The 20304-nt window shown below is 52.0% G+C and overlaps 1 protein-coding gene across 1 annotated transcript in view; it reads right to left on the bottom strand.

The window, feature by feature from the left end:
* Positions 1-19673, bottom strand: part of GRK7 (G protein-coupled receptor kinase 7) — a 33394-nt gene extending 13721 nt beyond the window's left edge. The window contains exons 1-2 of the mRNA XM_079154922.1: positions 18832-19673; positions 16876-17313 (exon numbers count right to left, since the gene is read on the bottom strand). Coding sequence (XP_079011048.1) covers positions 16876-17313; positions 18832-19440 — 1047 coding nt within the window. The 5' untranslated portion in view covers positions 19441-19673. The remainder of the gene's footprint in view (positions 1-16875; positions 17314-18831) is intronic.
* Between the last annotated feature and the right edge of the window lie 631 nt (positions 19674-20304).

Raw genomic sequence — 20304 nt, 5'->3', positions numbered from 1 at the left:
GGGGATCGAACCCAGGGCCTTGTGCTTGCAAGGCGAGCACTCTACCGACTGAGCTATCTCCCCAGCCGCCCAGGGACTCTTCTCAAAGGAATTTTCACTTTTATACCCTTGAACCTCAGGTGGGTGTGGTCTTGCCAGTTCCTGAGATGCCCTCGAGTCATCTTTCTTATTATCACTCAGTAAGAACTTTGCATCTCTTTAGTAACTATAATCTCTTTAATAACATACCCTCCCTAGCCCCATTTTTACTTGCACCTTTCTGGCCAAACTGAATTTTTTTCAAATCTTTCTGTTCTGCTTTCTACTCCCAATTATCACAGTAAACATGGCTAATCTATGCCTCCTTATGAATGCTGTACTGCCTTAAAATTTCCTCGGCCAGATTTATTAGTCCATCACATTTAAATTGAGCCTCAAAGAAAGTCTCAGGACATGGGCCAAATGTAGAAAACTTTGTCACGATATAACACGAATGACTTGTAGTCCAATTTCCAATAGGGACCTCCTCCTTTGAAACCCCATGAGACCACTCTGATCTTGCTATACTTTGCCTGGTCTCCCAGGCCTTCTTTTGAAATCTTGGTGGAAGCCTCTGTGATTCCCTAACTCAAGCATTCTACATTCCTGCAGGACTAGCAGCATGTGGTTAATGCCAAATTCTGCCACCAACAGACCATAATCTGCTGTCCACAGTCCTCTTGGCATTCTAGTCTTCTGGGCTCCCACAAGAATCACTCATTAAGCTCCACTTACAACATTCTAAAGCTCCTCTAGCTGGAATCTCGAAACTTTTCAAAATATGTACCACCTGTATGCCAGCTCCAATGGCTTCTGAACCACATGACCAAGTTAGTCACAGCAACAACCCCACTTTGCAGTACCAATTTCTGTTTTAGTCAGTGTTTTCCATCACTGTGCCCAAAAGACCTGATGAACAACGTAGAGGAGGAAAGGTTTATTTTGGCTCATGGTTTCAGAGTTTTATTCCCTACCTGTCGGACTCTAGCTCTGGGACTGAGGTGAGGCAGAACATCATGGCAGAAGGGTGTGGTGGAGGAAGGCAGCTCAAGACATGACAATCAGGAAGCAGAGACCTGTTCTTAGATATCATATGAATGGAATTTATGTTAGGTACTCTTTCTTCTTTTGTTTAACGTAGTATTTTTGAGATTTATCCATGTTGTTCTGCAAACATTTTGGTACAGTTTTTATTTCCTGAATGTCTTTGTTGTTCTTCCTTGAATGGTCCTTGTTTTATTGTATTTGTTCTTCTTTCATGAACGTTACAGCTTCTCTTAAACCTCAAATGATATTAACTACAGGTTTTTAAAAAACATTCTCTTTTTACTCCTGAGTCATTGCTCTTTTCTATGAAGTTCTTTTCTTCTGTTTTAGGACTGTCTTTCATTTTGGAGGGCTTTTAGAAATGATCTTGACTATTTGTTTGCATGTAGGAGTGAAACACTGTAAACCTGATTAGAAGCTAATTGAGGACTCAGCTTGGCAACTGTGCTCCACTCTGTGGTGAGCCTGCCAAGCACCTCCTGGAGGCGCCGCTCCTGTGAGCATCTGTAGGTCTCTTCTGTGAGGCCACACAGCTAAAAACGTCAGCCTGCCTGCCCTCGCCTGGGGACTGAGGTGGGCAGGAGCTGAGGGCATTCTTGTACCTAGAGTTTCATGTCTCGCAGCGCTCAGTTGGACTTCACATTCTGGGTAAAGCATCTCTTCTGCTGGGGTCAGAGAGACAGGAAGAAAACCTCTAACAACATCCAAAGAAGTTAAGATGGTGGCCATTGGGAAGAGTGACCTGGTAACATTCAGTGTAAGCTTATTCTGTGTATGGCCCTCTTCCAGTCAGCAAATTTCAGAGGGTGATTCAGGGTTAAAATCATTACCAAGGACACTGGATAAACATCAGTTGCTCAGAAGGTATAGGGCGAAAGTGGGCCACATACCTGGTCAAGAACCAAGGGTTGTTCAGCATGCCAAGAGAACAGCTGGAGATGGTAATGGATAACATCGGCGAGTGCTTATCACATGCTAAATCTCTTCTTAAGTATTTTATGTGAATTTCTTGTTTAATTTTCACAATAATCCTATGAGATAACGAGTCTTTTATTCCCCATTTTACAGATTAGAAAACTGAACCAGGAGAGGTTAAACCTTGTCCGAAGTCACCCACCAGAGTTTCAAACACAGGTGAGCATTCTCCTTTTCTATTTAATTTTTTTAATGTGATGCTGGGGACCAAACTCAGCACCTTTGTAATTAAACACGCACTTTATCACTGAGCTATGTCCCCAGTCCCAACAGATGCGCTCTTTTAACCACTACAGTATACTGCCTTTTATGGAAGTAGGTGAGGTGGCTTTTTCTTCTCCCTCCAGGTTCCTTTCAGGATTTAGTTTTTCCCTCAGCATCCCCTACTCCCTTTCCCTGTCTGACAAGTACTAAGTCCTTGGTACTTGCCGAAGGTGCTTCCCTGCCCCTTTTCCCAGTGAAGTCTCTGTACTCATCCGTTTGGCTGGACTGTTCCACACAACTGAGGTTTCTGGGACATGGGGACCAGCTAGTGAGCCATGTTCAGGGACAATGCTGTTCCCTCCCCAGGGATATATGACCTGGCCTGCCATCTGTACAGCACTCTGGTCCCCTGGTGTAGTAGTGGAAAGAGCATGAGACAGGATGCAGGGAAGCTTTAGATTCATTCCAAATAATTTTCAGGACTAAATTCACCTCTTGGTCCTAAAGACAGAAAATGTCAGCCCTGGAATTTTGAAGGGCATCACTTCCTTGAAGAGCGGAGGTATTTCACTGAGGAGAATGGAATTAGAGGCGCATGCCAGACGCTAAGCACCCACATTCCATCTCAGCCTCCAGCTGAAAAAATTAATTGCCTGCCCTTTATGCCATTTGTCCTCTGTGAGCTGCCTCCTCAGAGCGGGGTGGGAGGAGAGAGCGCGCCAGGCAGCATGGGGCAGGTCCAACCACGCTGACCTCTCCCTGCTCCGTTTAACCCCTGGAGTCACAAAGGGCCCTGCACATCAGTCTTTGTGGCATCCAAACAGTCTCTTTCAGTCCATGTGACCACAACTGCCATCATCAGGGCCGCAGGGATCACCCCAGAGTTGGAGCCACAGACCTCTTAGTGGAGGACTTTCTGTGTGGTTTATCTGGCTCTTTTTTTTTCTTTGCTTCATTTTGTTTTGCTTTTGGTTTTATGGTGTGCCCTTTGGCAGGCCCACACAGTCAACACCTGGACAGGCAAAATAGAGTACACCCAGCATCAGACCTCCCAGGGCTTAGAGAGCCTGGTCGTGTCCATGTCCCTCTGCCAGCACCCTCCCCTGCAGGTGGTAAGAAGTCCCTCTTGTTCAGAAGCTCAAGTGTATCCCTTAGTTCCTTCTGGGCCCCCTGTCTCAGGTGCCCTGCCTTTTGAGGAAGAAGGATACCTTAGGTGGGATTAAGATTGCTCTTCTGGGGGTTGGGGGTGTTGCTCAGTGGTGGAGCAGCTTGCCTGGCAGGTGTGAGGCACTGGGTTCGATCTCGGCACCACATAAAAATAAATAAATAAATAAAATAAAGGTATTTAGAAAGAAAAGATTGCTATTCTGGGGCACCTGTGCAGACACAGCCTCCTTTGGCTGGCTTCCAGTGACCCGGTAATTGTTGCCACTATCAGCTGGGGCTCCTGGGAGCTCAGCGGAGTGCCCAGGCCTGCGGACTCTGCTCTCTGCACACCCCAGCGTGGCTCTGAGCGAGAGGACTGTGGACCTCCGCAGTGAAGGAGCAGAGAGGGTCCTGAGTGGAGCTGAGAGGGCAGGGTCACGTCTTAACACGCATCCAGGAAAAAGTGCGTGTGTGTCCCACCTCAAGGTCAAGGTCACTAGCAAACCTCCAGCTCTCAGTGAATCTGAAAAACTGGCAACGTGAAATTCCATCATTAAAAGAAATGCCCTGCAGGGCCCCGGTGTGGCCAGGCTGGTGTGGCTGGGAGGACACCGCGGGGCAGGGACCCGGAGGCCGCAGAGGCAGCCCTGTGCCCCTCAGCGGCCGGCGCTGGCGCACCGGGCAAGCACCCGCCCGCGGATGCCTCTCCCCTCGCTCATCACAACCCGATCCAGTCGACAGCACAATCCAAACAGAAGAGGGAATCAGAATGTACATCTTTTGTTTGCCGTGGCAGGAGAACTGTTGAGCCGAGGAAAAAAACAAGCTGAGCTTAGCGCTATCAGCTGTTCCCTGGGGCTCGCTCCTTCCTTCCTCCGAGGGGGGCCGGCCGCTTTGTTCTCGTTCCCAGCTGCTCCTCTGCGCCTTTAAGCGGTGGCCTTTGCAGACCTCGGAGGAATGCTGCCCTCGGACCCCCGGGGACTCAGCTCCAGGCTCCGCCCGTGTGCTGGGCCCCAGGCCTCACAAACCCAAACCCGGGGGCTCGCACTCCTCACTTGAGGACCAGGTGACCTATCTTCTGCCAGCCACTTCCTGGGCGGGGAGCACACCCTGGCCAGAGGGGCTTCCTGCTCTCTCTGACACCTGGGAGGACACTGTTTCAGAGAGCCCCAGAGGGGTGCTTTCTGCAGTGTTTCCAACCGAGTCCCCTCCTCAGCCCCTCCCAGGTGAAAGGCTCTGCCAATTATTAGCTGGTCCCCCTGCCTGTCACTCAGCCTCTGAGTCTTGGCAGCTCTTACCACATAGAGTGTGATGAAGATTAAAGTGATTGGTGCCTTCCCAAGGTCGGGCCCATGGTGTGCCGCAGTTGTCACCAAGCTCCCATTCTGGTGATTCTAGGCAGGACTGGGACACAAGATGGAAAACCAGAAACCTTTGGCTCCTTCAGCTTGAAAGACGGCCCGGCGTATCTAAGGGATCGGGGAGAGCCAGCATGCTTGCCCTGCGTGTTCTGCCTGGTATGGAGGTTCTACAAATCAGCCCCGCAGCGGCTGACGCATACTTTCCTGGGTGCCTCTAACACCTTCAGAGTAAAACCACAGAAGAAACCCCTGGTGACCGTGAGGACACCAGGCAACTGCCATGCCCCAGCCTGGCCTCCCCTGCCGCCTGCTCAGCTGCAGCCTTGGGGTCCTGGGCTCCCTGTGCCTCTCAGAGAGCAAGGCACAGGTGCAAAGTCACCTGAGCAGCCACCATGGGAGAAAGAATTGCAACAAGTGGGGATTGCGACTGAGGGTCTGGCTCCTGTTTTCTTGTACCATCATTTTGTTTGGCTCACCAAGTGGCTGACCCTCTGCTGGATGCTGAACCCAGGGCCTTGTGCACGTTAGGCAAGGCTCGACCCCCGAGCTGTACCCCGATATCCGTTCTTCATCCTCATCAACCCTAATCAACAGTAAGGATTAACCAGGCTCACGAGGGGCTGACTTGCCTGGTATCTACTGGACTGTGGCCAGCCTAGTGGCACGTCTGTGCCGATTAGAAGGTACGCTGAATGGCACGGTGTACAGAGCCCCAGTAGAATGTCAGCACCCCGCAGGCCCCCACCTGCCTGATCTGGTGCCACATGTGAGGGATCAGCCTGCACATCTGTATACAGCAGACACAGCAAGTGGCAGAACCAGGATTCTAACCCTCAGGCTGTCTCATTGACCCCAAGGACTGTATTTCATTCATTGCCTGTAATCAAAATGGATTCTGACCTTCTGCAGCAGATTAGACGATGAGCTCACTTTGGTCCCTGGCCTGTGTTCCTGCATGACAGCCCATTCCTTCTGCACCCTGCGGGCCTCCTGGCTCAGTCTCTCCTTACTCCCACAGTGTCAAGGAACAGCGTGCTGCCTACCCAGCTCCAGAGCCTCTGCTTTTCTCCCTCCTGCTTAACCTCATCCCAACTCCCTCTTTCTGATGGTCTTTCAAGGATGATTTTGTTTCGCTTTGGTTTTCATCCTGTTTTGGGGTTCAAAACTTCTTCCTCAAGGAAGGTCACAGAAACTCTCCTCCTCCCCTACCTCTGCCTTAGTGCTGCTGATCACTGTGACATTCTTCAGGGCTGGAGCTGCAGCTGTTAGAACATGTGCCTGGCATGCACAGGCTCCGGGTTCCATTCTAGCACCAAAACCCCTCCCCAAACCAACAACCTCTGACCTACTTTTCTGATAGTAGGTGATAAAAAATATCATTCACTTCAAAAATGATCCTGCCCCACATCTCTGGGGAAGGAATGCTGAAGAATCTGAACAGACAGGCCTTGCTGGCTCTCCCCACCCGTCTGTTGGGCCAATCGCATTTCCCTGTGGTTGTCCATGCTTCAATCATGCCTGCGCAATGAAGTCTCCATAAAAACCCCAAAGGACAGAGTTCAGAGCGCTCCCTGATGGCGAACACGTGCAGATTCCTGAAGGTGGCATGCCCTGACGTGACACAGAAGCTCCTGGTCCCTCCCCCACACCTCACCTATGAGTCTCTTCCTCTGTATCCTTCGGAATGTCCTTTATAATAAACCAGTCAGTGTGCTTCTCTGGGTTCTCTGAGCCTCTTGAGCATATGCATCAAGCCCCAGGAGAGGTGGTGGGAACCCAGATTTCTAGTGGGTTGCTCAGAAACCCTGCCAAGCAGCCTGAGGTTTGTGATTGGCATCTGAAGGAGGGAGGAGGCAGTTCTGGGGCCTGAGCCCTCAACTGTGGGAGCTGACGTTATCATTAAGTAGATGGTGCCAGAGCTCAGTTTAACTAGGGGAGACCAGCTGACGTCCTCTGCAGAATCGACTTTTTGCTTGGTTGGAGGGGAAAAACCCTACAAATCTGATGTCAAAAGTGATCTGGGTTGTGGACTTGTACTGGGAGGAAAAGTTTGAGGGTTTAAGGTTCATTTCTTTTTCCATACTCTGCTTAAAACCTTCATGGACTCCCCCACACCCTGGGTTTTGGGTTCAAATGTCCTTGTCCAATGCCTCCAGCCCCCTAGGGCTTGGTGTCTTCTAGGTTCTCCTTGTCACCCCTCTCTGTGACCCTACTTAAGGCAACTGCAGAGCCTCTCTGTTCTGTTCTGTGACTGAGCCCCAGGCCTCATGGCTTCAGTCCTTTGTCTATGTCAGGGCCTTTTTTTTCTGTTCTTTCTCTCTCTCCCTCTCCCCACTCCTCCTTTCTTCCTTGTTCCAGGGTTTGAACCCAGGGTCGCTTAACCACTGAGCTGCACCCCCAGCTTTTTTTATTTATTATTATTATTTTTTTTTTTGCAGTGCTGGGGATTGAACCCAGGGCCTTGTGCTTGTGAGGCGAGCACTCTATCGACTGAGCTCTCTCCCAGCCCCTTTATTTTTTATTTTGAGACAGGGTCTCCCTAGGTTGTTACACCCTCGCTAAGTGCTGAGGCTGGCTTCGGACCTGCGATCCTCCTGCTCAGCCTCCCTAGGCACTGGTATTACAGACCTGAGCCACCGTGCTGCGCCAGGTCAGGGCATTTCAACTGTGGACACAGTGGGCTGGAGGCTGGTTGTCCCTGGGGGCTGTGCTGTGCCTGGTAAGATGCTTAGCAGCACCCGGGCCTCTCCGCACTGGGTGCCTGTAGCACTTCCCCAGTAATGACCACCGAGATGTCTCCAGACCTAAAAGTCTCCTGGAGGGCTGGGAACATAGCTCAGTGGTAGAACACTTGCCTAGGATGTGTGCAGTCATGGGTTCAATTCCCAGCACTGGAGCAGGGGCAGGGGGTTGGGGCGGGGGGAGAAAGAGAGAAAGAAAGAAAGAAAGAAAAAGAAGAAAAAGGAAAAGTCTCGTGGCGGCCTGGCCACGTCGCTGTCAGTTGAGGACTCCTGTCCTATACTGGTCCCTTTTATCGCCATCTATCCAGCTCCTGCTTGCCTCCTGCATCTGCATTTGGTTGTCACTTCCTCCTGCAAGCCCTTCCTGATCCTGTGACTCCATGTCACGTGGGCTGGGTGACCTTCCTATATTCCCGACTCAGGGACCCTGACCACATTCTATTGTCACGGCCCCTGTGTTTGCCTGTCTCTTAGCTCTCCTGGGGTTTCACGAAGTCCCAGGGATGTGTTTGCCTGGCTTCCTGCTGGGTACTCAGGGCCCACGCTGGTGCCTGTGCCACAACCTCACTCACCGGATTACCCTCGACACCCCCTCTCCCCTAACCCCATATCCAGACCCCAACAGACGCCACTCATTGTGAAATCTCTCCCAAATGCAAACACTGTGCCCTGTCTCCATGCCCCTCAGTGGCCCAGGCTGCCACCATCTCTCCCCTGGATTACAGATGACCACAATCCACCTAAATCCCCTCTAATCTGTTCTCACTTCAGCTGGGGTAATCTTTTCAAAACAAAATTCTAAGCACGTTGCCCCCTTGGTTAAATCCTTTTGAAGGCTTCCCATACCCCTTACGAGGTCTGCTGCGCCAGCTCCGTCTGGCCCTGGCCTCCCTGGCTCCGTGGCAGCCCTGCTGCAAACCCAACTCTCACCCCCTGGCTTCCTCCCCCCGGAATGTCGGACACTTCCTGGCTGCTGCCATTGCCTGGGAATGCCTGTGGGGGCTGCTCTGCCCACGCGCCCTTTTCCTGTTCTCAGCCCCTAACACCTAGCTGCTGGACCAGGCCGGCTTCCAGAGTCCCTGAAGGGACTCAGACGCATCCCCACGCTGGGCTCCATGCTGCGCAGTGGCGGGCTTGACCTCTGTACTAATCTATCCTTGAACTTGTGTTTTTTAAGTAAAGTCCAGTGAGATGCTGGAGCATGTGCCAGAGGTTGGCACTGCAGCTGCCATATAGTGCTGCCACCTCCCACCCTTAGCTCCAGAGGCTGGGTTCTTGGCAGTCTGCTTCCCTAGGTCCCCGGGCCGGCCCGGCCCCGCCCAGGGACTTTGCCTGCTTTGGCCCAGTGGGGGCTGGATTGCAGTAGCAGGTTGAGGGCAGGCACCTGCTTCCTCAGGCCCAGTTGTGGGGTGGGACCCGGGTGGCTGGGAGGGTCTCCACCCACTCCTCAGCTATGCCAGGGCCTGCAGGAGCATGAGAAGAAATGGCGAACCAAAGACCATGACTGGTGGAGAATCTGGAGTGTGGAGAGAGCTCTCTCCTGAGAATCGAGCAAGTGGCGCCACAGCCATTTTGCACTCAGCTCTGCAAAGTTGGTCGCCAGGACTGGCAGGGCTCACAGCTGCACCCTCCCTGGGAACTGCCCTGCACAGGAGGGAACTGTCTCCCAAGGCTCACCCCTGTCAGTGGCTCAAGGCCACCAAGGTGCTCCTGTGGGGATACGAAAGTCTGGACCCTCCCTCGATTCGAGACTACGCGGAAGGGCCACCCGACTCCAGAGTTCCCTGAGCATCAGTTATGGTCTTAGTTCTGGGGCCCAGCCTGTTCTTCTCATGGACGCACCCCATGCAATGGCTCCCCAATAAACCTTCCCGGTATAAATCTGTCTGAGTCTGATCCAGGGAACCCACTCTGAGCTCCCATCCCGACAACACTGCTGGATGGAATCCGATCTGTCCTTCTGACAGCAAGTATCTCCCATGCGGTTAGCTTCCTGATCCTCGCCTGTGGAATCAACGCCTACTCAGAAAACCCCAGGATCACACCTCCCCAGCCTGCATCATGACTGACACTTGCATCATGAAGTTCTATGCTCCCCCTAGGCTATAAGCTCCATGAGGGCAGAAATCGTGCCTATTATTTTTCTTATTGTTCTACTGCTCAGTCCTGGCAAGTGATAACTACTCAAAAGAATGAGTGAGCAAATATGAGTGAATGAGTATATTTTGAATGAGGGTTGGGGATGTAGCTCAGTGGTACAGACCTTGCCTTGCCGAGGCCCTGGGTTTGATCCCCAGTGATACAACAACAAAATATTCTGAGATTAACAATCTGTGTGTGTGTGGTGTTGGAGATTGAATCCAGGTGAATAAATACTTGTGAATGCCTTTAATTGTGGAATTTCCCCCCTTTCTTTCTTTCTTTTTTTTTTTAAGAAGATAGAGTCTCAATATGTTGCTTAGGCTGACCTCAAACTCTTGAGCTCAAACGATCCTCCTTCTTCAGCCTCCCAAATAGCTGAGACTATAGAAAATACCACCATACCTTCCTATAGTGGCAAATATTTTGAGAATAGATTTGAAATTTTTGTAGGAAGTTGAAATTATTAGGAATTGGGCTGGGTGTATAGCTCAGTGGTACAGTATTTGCCTAACATACACAAAGCCCTGCGTTTAATTCCCAGCACTGGGGGGAAAAATTTGGTTGATGACTTTGGTAATTATTTTGGTGAGATCAAAATGTTATGAAGTAACCAGAATTCTTCCCCTGTGTGGATTTTAAACTGGAACTCAGAAGTAAATTCTCAAGGAGAGAAAAATCTCAGGGCAGGTTCACTCTTGTAGTTTGAATCTTAAATGTCCCTCAAGGGCCCCTATCTGAAGACTTGGTCCCCATCCTCTGGCATTATCAGGAAGTGGGGCCTAGTGGAAGGAAGTTAGCTCACTAACTTCTTTCATTATCCTTTTAATATTTTTCTCAGGCATTTTGTTACAGCAATAGAAAACTGATCAACGCAGTCACGATGTTTGTGATGTATAATAGATGTTAATTTTCAAGGAAACACAGTCAGAGATTCTTTTTTAGAGATTACTTATTCAAGTGTGTCTCTAGCACTGTATTTGGTACAAAAGAGGCTTCAACATAAATATAATACCTGACCTTTGTTTCTCTTTATCTCTTTGAACATGAAGAGCTGGCCAGAGGCTTCAAGACAGGGCAAGGTAACAAGGCACATAATGAACCTTTTTTTTCTTTTCCCTTTGGGTATGGGTTTGAACCTGGGGTGCTCTACCACTAAGCCACATACCCAGTCCTTTGTATTTTTCATTTTGAGACAGAATCTGAGTTGCTGAGGGCCTTGCTGTGTTGCTGAGGCTGACCTCAAACTGTGACCCACCTGACTCAGCCTCTCAAGTTGCTGGCATTACAGGCGCATGCCAGCAGATTTTGGGTCACTGTTCTAACTTCATTCCTATTCTTTACAAAATAGCAAGTTTTAGTGACTCATGGTGCATGAAATCTGAAGGTCACTGTGCTCTGCATAAAAAGCTGAATTTGAAAAGTTCCAGAATGAGTCGGGCCACCCAATTTCTTATTCTATTTGCCTAGAATCTCTAAAAAACGATGAGCTGGTTTTCCTGTGTGTGTGTGTAGGTGTCAGCTGAGCATAAGCACAGAAGCACTTATCAGGTTTAATCCGGGTGAGTGTAGACAGTGGCAGGGACCAGGTTTAATTATGCTGTGCTTGTGGGGAGAGCCTGTCTCTGGGACACCAGTCCCTTCCTCCCCTGGGTATGCTCCTTTCTCAAGTCTTCCTCTGCTTTTGGTTAGTGTCCATATCAGGTCAGACTGGGACAATATACTAATGAGGTTTTTTGTTATTGTTTTTGTATTGGGGATTGAACCCAACCACTGAGCCACATCTCCAGCACCCCGCTACCCTTTCTGTATTTTATTTAGAGACAGGTTCTCACCAAGTTGTTTAGGGCCTTGCTAAGTTGCTTTGAACTGACAATCCTCCTGCCTCAGCCTCCTGAGCCTCTGGGATTATAGGTGTGGGCTACCATGCCTGGCTTGCTAATGGCTTTTTAAAAAAAATAAAAAACAAAACTTTAGCTAAGATAGCAGATAAACTATTGTGCATGTGTTACACTCATCCACAACCAAGAAGAGAACTAGTTCAGAACGTCACCGGACCAGGCCCAACACCCAAAAGGGACTGTTTCGGTGTAAACGAGGTGGGTCTCTCAGAGATGGTCTTGGTGGAACGGTGGTGGAAATTGGGGACGCACTGAGAGACAGGCTGAGGACAGCCGCAGGCAGCCCGACCCTTGCATCAGCCTCCCAGCCTCCTGCATTCCTTCTTTCTGCTCCATTGGCCTCCATGGGCACGAATCTAGAAGTTTCTTTGGACCTCTGCTTTATCTTTCTTCTTGTGCACTTCGGCCTGTGCACGTACTTCTTTCACTTGGCTTTCATGGCTCAGAGGCTTCTAAGAAGATGGTGCTAAGGTCAACAGAGCTTCCGTCGGAGTTTCCCTGAGTGCCAGCTTTTTATATAGCATTAAAATCACAGGCCACGTGCCACTTCGTACATGAACACAGTACGATGTTCTGAATCAGAGGGACCTGGACTCCTATCACATAGTAGCACTGGAAGAGTCTCTGTTAAACCTCAATTTCCCTACCTGTAAAATGGACCTCACAGCAACCTTTCTGCAAAGGATCTGGACCCCATCGTTGCTCGGTTAAGGAGTTGGACATTTCTAACTTTTCGAACCTTTTAGGTGGTCTTTTCATCCTGATTCTCCTTTGAAGAAAACATTTTCTCTGCTCTCAATCCATGAGATTTAGGTGGGACAGATCCTTCCTCTGCTCCTGGGACAGGAGACACTAAAGTTGGGCAGGTGACCGAGCTGCCCACTGAGAGTCTTCCCTGGGACTGGGGAGAGAACTTTTTGGAAAGAAGTGCTTTCCCTCCATTGGGGGGTGGCTCAGTGGGCAGCAGAGAGGGCTGCTGGTGTCCCAGAGGGGAGGTCCTGCCTGAGAGTGAGGCCAACACAGAGAGGTGGAGCTGGGAATCAGCATTGGGGATTCCTGGGGACACTGCTCAGACACCTGGATCAAGCTAAGCCTCTGGGCTTCTTAGTTCATTAGCTTCATTTTCTTAAGTTACTTAGTTTTACGCCACAAGAACCCTGACTGATAATACAGGAAATCATAGGAACTTATTCCATGTGTTAATCTTTTGACTTTATAAGTTTTTCCTCCAAGGACTTCAAAGGAATGCAGAGGCTACCTCGAGCACCTGCCTCCCCCTTGCAAGCTGGCCTCAGTCTTTCGCAGGCCTGTGCAGAGCCGCTCTGCCCCTTTCTCCCCTGAAGTACCTCCCTGAGTTAGTGTCCAGCTACCAGCAGCCAAGGAACCCCCACGCTGCGGGAAACATATCCTAACGAGTGGTCTGCGCCCCTGGGCCCTGTTGAGGATGATCACACTTTAAGAGAAGTAAGTAAAGACTGGGTCTTGCCGGAGCCCGGGTGAGAGGCCAGGCGAGTTCAGAGGCCAGGGCCCTATGGTAGCTCCTCATTACCTGGTGGGTGACCATCATGGCGACCCTCGCTGGGTCCCCTTTCTCCCCATCCCGTCTCTTTCTCCTCAGTTCAGAGGAGGAATCAGACTGGCTCTGGTCATGCTGCCTTCCTGTTCAAGATCCTTCGATGGCTCCTCTCTGCCTACAGACTGACTGATGCCCAGAGGACTGTATCCATCGTCTCCCCGCAAACTTGAAATGCTCTGTGTCCCTGCGGGAGGCCCAGCTCAGACCTGGGGCAGACTCTCCGCCTGGGAAGTCAGCTCCAGAGTTCCAAATCCTGTCCTAACCTCCAGTCCTAGTGCAACAGATGGCAGGAGTTATGATCCTGTAGGAAAGGAAACCCCACACCCTGCCCAGCACCTTGGTATGTTCACCACTAATTTTTTTTTTTTTTTTTTTTTTTTTGGTATCAGGGATTGAACTCAGGACGCTTAACCAGTGAGACACATCCACAGCCCTGCTTTGTATTTTATTAGAGATGAGGTCTCTCTGAGTTGCTTAGGGCCTCATTAAGTTGCTGAACTTGGAATCCTCCTGCCTCAGCCTCCCGAGCTGCTGGGATTATAGGCGTGCACCCCACTAATTTTGGTTTGCTCTCATATGAAGAAATCTTCCCCCTGGCTATCTATCTTCCTTTATTGAATTATTCATATGAGTTTTCTATTGCTGTGCAACAAATTGCCACAAACTTGCAATTTAGAGCAGCACCCATCCATTAGCTCACTTCTGTAGGTTGGAAGGGGGGCGTGGCAGGGCAGGCTCTTTGGTGAGGGTCTCAGGAGGATGAAATCGAGACGTTGGCCAGTCTCTATTCCCATCTGGAGTTCGAGGGCCTCTCCAGGTCCAGACAGTGATGGATGAATTCAGCTCATTGTGGTTGTGGGACCGAGGCCCCCGTGTCCTCCCTGACTGTCAGCAGAGGCAGCTCTCAGCCCCTCGGGACCACCCGCCCTCCTTGCCACGTGCCCCCTCCATCTTCAAAGCCAGCCATGGTGCACCCAAGTCCTCTCGTGCTTCAGCTTTCTGACTCTTGCTATCTCTGCACCCTGAACCCCTGCTGGAAGGACTCGTGCGGTGGGGTTGGGCCCCCTGGACAAGTTCTTTAATGTCAACCGATCAGTGGGCCTCAAGGTTGGAGTTGCACCAGCTGCCTCTGACAGGGGGACAAGGCCCGGAGACCCGCACAGAGCTCCTGTCCCTGAAGTCACTGAACTGCCCACTCCATTCAGGTGTGGCATTCTGTGTGGTGTGGCAGGAGGCAATCGCAACTCACGTGCCGATGGAGCCCCGGGTGAGAAGGAGCCAGGAAGGCCTGCCTTGCCTGGAAGGACCACCCCGTCGAGGCACACGCTGACCTTCACGGTCAGGCATGCTTCCTCCCCACGTGGCCACCACCCCTCACGCAGTACCTGGACATCATAGCTCGGTGTCCATGACTACAGACGCCCTGTAGACATGTCACTCTGCATTTTGTCTGTGACATACTATGAATATAAAGATCCTAAAATCCGTGTGGGGCTGCACTGCTTGGGAACTTGGGAAGAGGGGACACTTCCCTTTTCTTCTTCTATTTTTTTTTTTTTTTTTTTTTTTTATGGCTTTCAATCTTGCTCTCCATGGCCCCCTGGGCTTCAGTGGAGGCCTGGGGTCTGGGGCGTGAAACTTCTTGGTTCCATGGGACAGATAGGGAAGCGGAGGGAAAGGGCTGGCTGTCCACCTCTCCACTGAGCGCGTTTGCTAAGGCAGACAGTGCTGGGGGGCACACAGCTTCCAGCAGCTTCCAAAAAAGCCAGAGAGCTCGGCAGAGCAGAAGTGAAAGAACGGTCCTTAACCCTCTCTCAGTCGGGCACAGAGCCCAAGGAAGATCGAGAAGGGATTTATTTTTAAGGACAGCGCTGTGCGCGTGGTGTGTGTGTGTGTGTCCTAGTCCTCTAGCAAGGTGGAGACACAGCAACAGTTAGCATGACCTGTGTCTGCAACACTCAAAAGCAATGTTTCTTCCCCACAAAACTGACAGTACAAGTTCAAAGCCACGAGTGAACACATTTCAGTTTTACCGCATAGACAGATTTGGACTCACGGCACTCCCATTTCCACAGAGAGCTCCCCAGAGGCCAGCATCTTGCCACTCTGCCCTCGTCTTCCTTACTAACTAGAACACCCCTCCTCAGAGAAAAAAACCATGCCATTTATTGGCTTCCCTGACAGGTAGGGGTGGTCAGGTAACAGGCCTAGCCAATGAGATCAGAGCGGAAGCTGTTGGAGGAGCTTCAAGGAAAGCTCCTTAAAGGAGGGCACACTAGCTGGTGTGTGCATGACGCTCCCTTCTGACCCCTGCTCCTTTCTTTTGCCTGGAAGTTGGTCCTGATGGCTGGAGCTAGAGTAGCCATCTTGCAGCACACGGAAAAGGCCAGAATTATAGAGATGTGGATTCATCCATCCTGCAGTTTAATACTGGCAACTTCTTATCTGTACAACTTGCTCCATAAGAAAAATAAACCTGGCCTGTTTACGCCATTGGGTTTTCTATGATATGCAGCTGAAACCCAGCCTCAGTTCTCGTGAGCATTCGACTCCTGCTCTTCCTCCTTCAGCTTCTTTAAGGCCCTTATGTCCTCCTCCACTGCTGCCCCTGGTCCTCCTCCCCACCCGTTTCCTGGGTGACTTGCGGTGACTCCTGCTTCCCACCACGACCCCATGTCCAGCCCAGGTCTTTCTCCACTGCACCAGATCTAGTGGCCTCAATGCCCCTGAACGTCTCCAGCCACCAGGCCGCAGGCGCCTCATAGACGAGGGTCACAGCCGAACGTGCCAGCATTGCTGCAGTCCTGCCCTTCCTAATGGTCACCAGAGCTGAGAGCCTGCTCTGCCCTCACCCTCACATCCACTGGGTCCCTGAATCTCACCAGGTCTCTTTCTCACATCTCCCACTTGCTCTCACTCCTTCAATCCTCTTGTTCTCCACAGACCCCACAGTTTCATTACTTAATTATAATTCCCCTTTTAACCAGAAAATTCTCAACAAGCCACCCCAAACCAAATTCATCAAAATAGACATCAGTGGTGCTATACTCCTGCAATCCCAGCTACTAGGGAGGCTGAGGTAGGAGGATGGCAAGTTTGAGGCCAGCCTCAGCAACTTGGTGAGACCCTGTCTCAAAATAAAAACCAAAAGGGCTGGCGGATCTAGCTCAGTGGTAGAGCATCCCTGGCTTCAATCCTTAGAACCAGAAAAACAAAACAAAACCAAAACAAAAATATAAAATTAGTTACCTTTGTTCTCTTCTACATATTTTCATTTAAAATTCCACCTTCTTCTAACATAAGGCATTCCCCTGTTCCACACTCATCAACAATAAAGGAATATTTTGCTTTTAATACACTAGGTGTTAAGAGCCGCTTCTATTTAGTACCCTATTAAAACTGACCACAAGGATGGGAAAGGTTAGGGTCCAGCCCCCTTGTTTCCTGGAAGAGAAAGTCAAGGCCCTGCTGGCTCAGGAATATGGCGCCACGGGCTGGCTATTGGCTGAACACACCTGGACCCTGACTGTGGATCTGCTTGACCATGGAGGCCTGGGTCACCCCCAGCTGGCAACGAGGCTCCCCTGGCCCCCTGTGGGAAGAAAGCAAGGTGGCCCCCAAAGAGCCGCTTAGGCCCCTTTTCTCACTCCCCTCCACTCATCCGAGGTGACCCCACAAAGGAAATCAGAAGAATTAAGTCCTGGGCTCCGCTTGCCCCGGGGACAGAACGGCCCTCTCCCCTCCTCTGGGACGCGGCGGCCACTCACCCTCTGGGTGATGGGCTTGTCCTCCTGGACCTGGACGGCCAGCCCCAGGTCGGACAGCCTGCAGTTGCCGAGGTCGTCCAGGAGCACGTTCTCGGGCTTCAGGTCCCGGTAGACGATGCCCAGCCCGTGCAGGTGCAGCACCCCGCAGGTCATCTGGGCCGAGTAGAAGATGACCCGGCTCATGGCCAGGCCGCGCTCGCCCACATTGTAGATGTGGAACTTGAGGTCCCCCCCGTTCATCAGGCTCATGACCAGGCAGAGGTGGGTCTTGCTCTCGAAGGCGTAGGCCAGGGAGACGATGAAGGGGCTGTTCACCTTCTCCAGGATCTCCTTCTCCAGGAGAGCCATCTTCTCTCCGCTCTTCTTCTTCAGCCGCTTCTTGTCCAGCTTCTTACAGGCGTACATCTTGCCAGTGTTCTTCACCTGGACGGCACACACCTTGAAGGAGAGAGAAGGGAGAGAGACGTAAGAGCGGTGGCCCTGGGGAGAGGGCAGAGGGGGCCACCAAGGGCCGTGTGTGGACATCGGCTAGGGGCTGGGCAGAGGCTCCTGCGGAAAGGGGCCTGTAAGGAGAGGGCTCTCAAGACTGAGCAGGGACTGCGGAAAGGTACCATTTCATCCTGCTGGGCCGCCCAGACTGTTTTTTTGTGGTGCCAGGGATGGAACCCAACCACTGAGCCACATCCCCAGCCCATTTCATGTTTTATTTTGAGACAGGGTCTTGCTAAGTTGCTTAGGGCCTCGCTCAGTTGTTGAAGCTGGCTCCGAACTTGCCGTCCTCCTGCCTCAGCCTTCAAAGTGACTGGGCAAGAAATGACAAGCGGTGGCCAGACACCAAGAAATATCAACCCTGGAGCAATGAGCAATGCCAGCGGGAAAATCACACGTGGAGAAGAGTTTGCAGGCTCCTGCAAGGGTTAAACACAGAATCACCGCGCAACCCTGCCACACTCCTCCCAGGCAAATATCCATGAGAAACCAACAGGTCTTCGGGCTGATACCAGAACATTCTAGCACTATGCAGAATGGCCAAAAAGTGGAAGCCACCCAAGGGTCCTTCAACAGGTGAACGGATAAATGACGTGGTATATCCATACAATGAACTATTATTTGGCCATAGAAATGAAGTACTGAGGGGCTGGGGAGATAGCTCAGATGGTAGAGTGCTTGCCTTGTAAGCACAAGGCCCTGGGTTCGATCCCCAGCACCTCCCCCGCTACAACGCAACAGAACCTCCAAAATGGTGTGTGGAGTGAAAGAAGCCAGGTGCACAAAGGATCCCACGTTGTGTGAAAGGTCCAGAACAGGCAGATCCCTGCGGACAGACCGCAGGCTTGTGCTCGCCAGGGCTGGTGGAGGTGGAGTGGGGGGCCGTTGTGGATGGTACAGGGATAATGCAAATGCCTGGGAACTGGCCAGGGCACTTAATACAGCAAATGTGCTAAATGCCACTGAAATGCCCACTTCAAAATTGGCTAATTTTGTACTATGCGAATTTTGCATCAAAAACGGCTTTCTGCTTTCTGGAGCTGGGCCAGCAGTGGTGGGAAGCAGGTTCTGGACTTGACTTCAGGGTGTGTGTGCGTGTTTAGATGGCCATTCTTCTCAATGGCCTCTGTCATCACCACTGAGGGCCAAAGGAGGACCCCTCTCATGTGGCTGTCATTTTTCAGTGTCCAGGGCCCTTCCCCGGTGTTGACACCATGATCCAGGTTCTTGGCCAAGTCCATATTTGGATTGTCTCTCTGGAGGCACTTGTATTTATGTCACCGGGCCATGGGTGAAGGGGTGGGGGGGTGGGCTGTGACATCTCCCCACCTGGCACCAAAATTAGCTCTGCATAAGTTCCCTTGAGACTTAAAAAAAAAAAAAAAAAATAACCAAAACTCCACCCCATCCCTGCCCTCTGCTGCATCTCTGTCTTCACCCTCCAGCCCGGTACTTAGAGACACTCACCTCCCCGAAACCACCTTTCCCCAGCACCCGGAACTCGGTGAAGTACTTGTCGGACACCGGCTGCATCTCAAAGAGCTTCCACTGCAGAAACTTGTCGTAGAAGGGGCTGCCCAGGAAGTCCCGGAAGGGCTGCTCTTGCAGGAAGGCCATGGTCTCCGCCTTGGCCTGCTCCATCAGGGCCTTGCGCTCGTCCTCGGTGGAGGCAGCGCGGCACTTGGTGGTCAGGGCCAGGCTGAGGAAGGGGTGCGGGTGCCCGGGGCCGGGCTCGCGCGCACAAGTGGCCACCAGCTCCTGCAGCGTGCTGCCCTTGGCGGGCCCCTCCTCGGCCAGCTCCCAGCTCTGCACCTCCTCCAGGAAGGCCACCGCCTCGCGGTACGCCGGCACGGTGGCGAGGAAGTCACGGAAGAGGCGGCGGCCGATGGGCTGCTGCTCGCACAGGCTGTGGAAGTGCGGGGACAGCGCCTGGCGCAGCTCGGCGCAGCCCTGCGGCCCGGGCAGCGCCAGGCTCCGGCGGCGCCGCTGCAGCTCGCGGCTGTCGGAGTCCGTCTTCCTGGCCTGCAGGTAGGCGGTGTTGGCGATCAGGTTGTCCAGGCCCCCCATGTCCACCATGGCTGAGGCAGGGTGCTCCCGGGTCAGCCCGGGAAGGACGCAGGGCAGCGCGGGCCTGGGGTCTGTGGCCACTGGGCTCCTTGGCTTTCTGGGACTAACTTACTTCCAGGGGATTTGCAGGGAGCCTTCTGGCCTGCGGGTGGGACCGTGGAGGAGGCAGAAGACGTTTCTCCAGTAAGAAGCTTTGGCTGGCTATGTATAGCTGGCCGGGGGCTCCCCACCTGACAGGTCAGCCTCCATCTGCAAGGCCAAAGCTGCCCACTCCGGCCTCCCACTGAGCCCAGTTCATCACGGGCCCTCCTCAGACCACACACCCAGTGCCCCGATGTCTAGCTACCAGCCTCCAAAGGAAGCCAGCGGGCGTCAGCTGGTGTCTTAGTCTGACAGCAGCGATATTGAAAGGATTCCTGAAGTTACAGGGTTTCCCACCAGGTTCAGGTTCTGGAAACTCCAGGAACAACCTGGGACACCTTTCCTCCTGGTGTCTGACCCACGGAATGGGATATGGCAGGGGACACTCCAAGCTTTGGGTCCTCAGACACGTTCCCAGAGGTCCCGGGACTCTGATTGTGGATCTTGGGGTGCCTGCAGGAATCCTCAGGCTGTGGCTTGGGTATTAGCTCCTAGGAGTCGGTAACCCGGCAAGCCTTGTGTTAAAAGGGGGATGGAGGGAGGATCACCTTGACCCCAAACATACCATGAAGTGACATAAGCAGAAAAAGCCACCTTCCTGAAATAGATGGAGTTAGCTGGGAGTGGGGACTCTGAATGACCAAGAATTTTCCATGACCCCAAAGACAGAAAGCAGCAAGTCCATGGCATGCGGTTGTGACTGTCCCACGGACTGTCGCAGTGGACTCTGCA

The sequence above is a fragment of the Sciurus vulgaris genome (assembly GCF_902686455.1).
Source record: "Sciurus vulgaris genome assembly, chromosome: 10".
Lineage (NCBI taxonomy): Eukaryota > Metazoa > Chordata > Mammalia > Rodentia > Sciuridae > Sciurus > Sciurus vulgaris.
The sequence above is the reverse complement of the archived record's forward strand: the minus strand, read 5'-3'. Positions and strand labels throughout refer to the sequence as shown.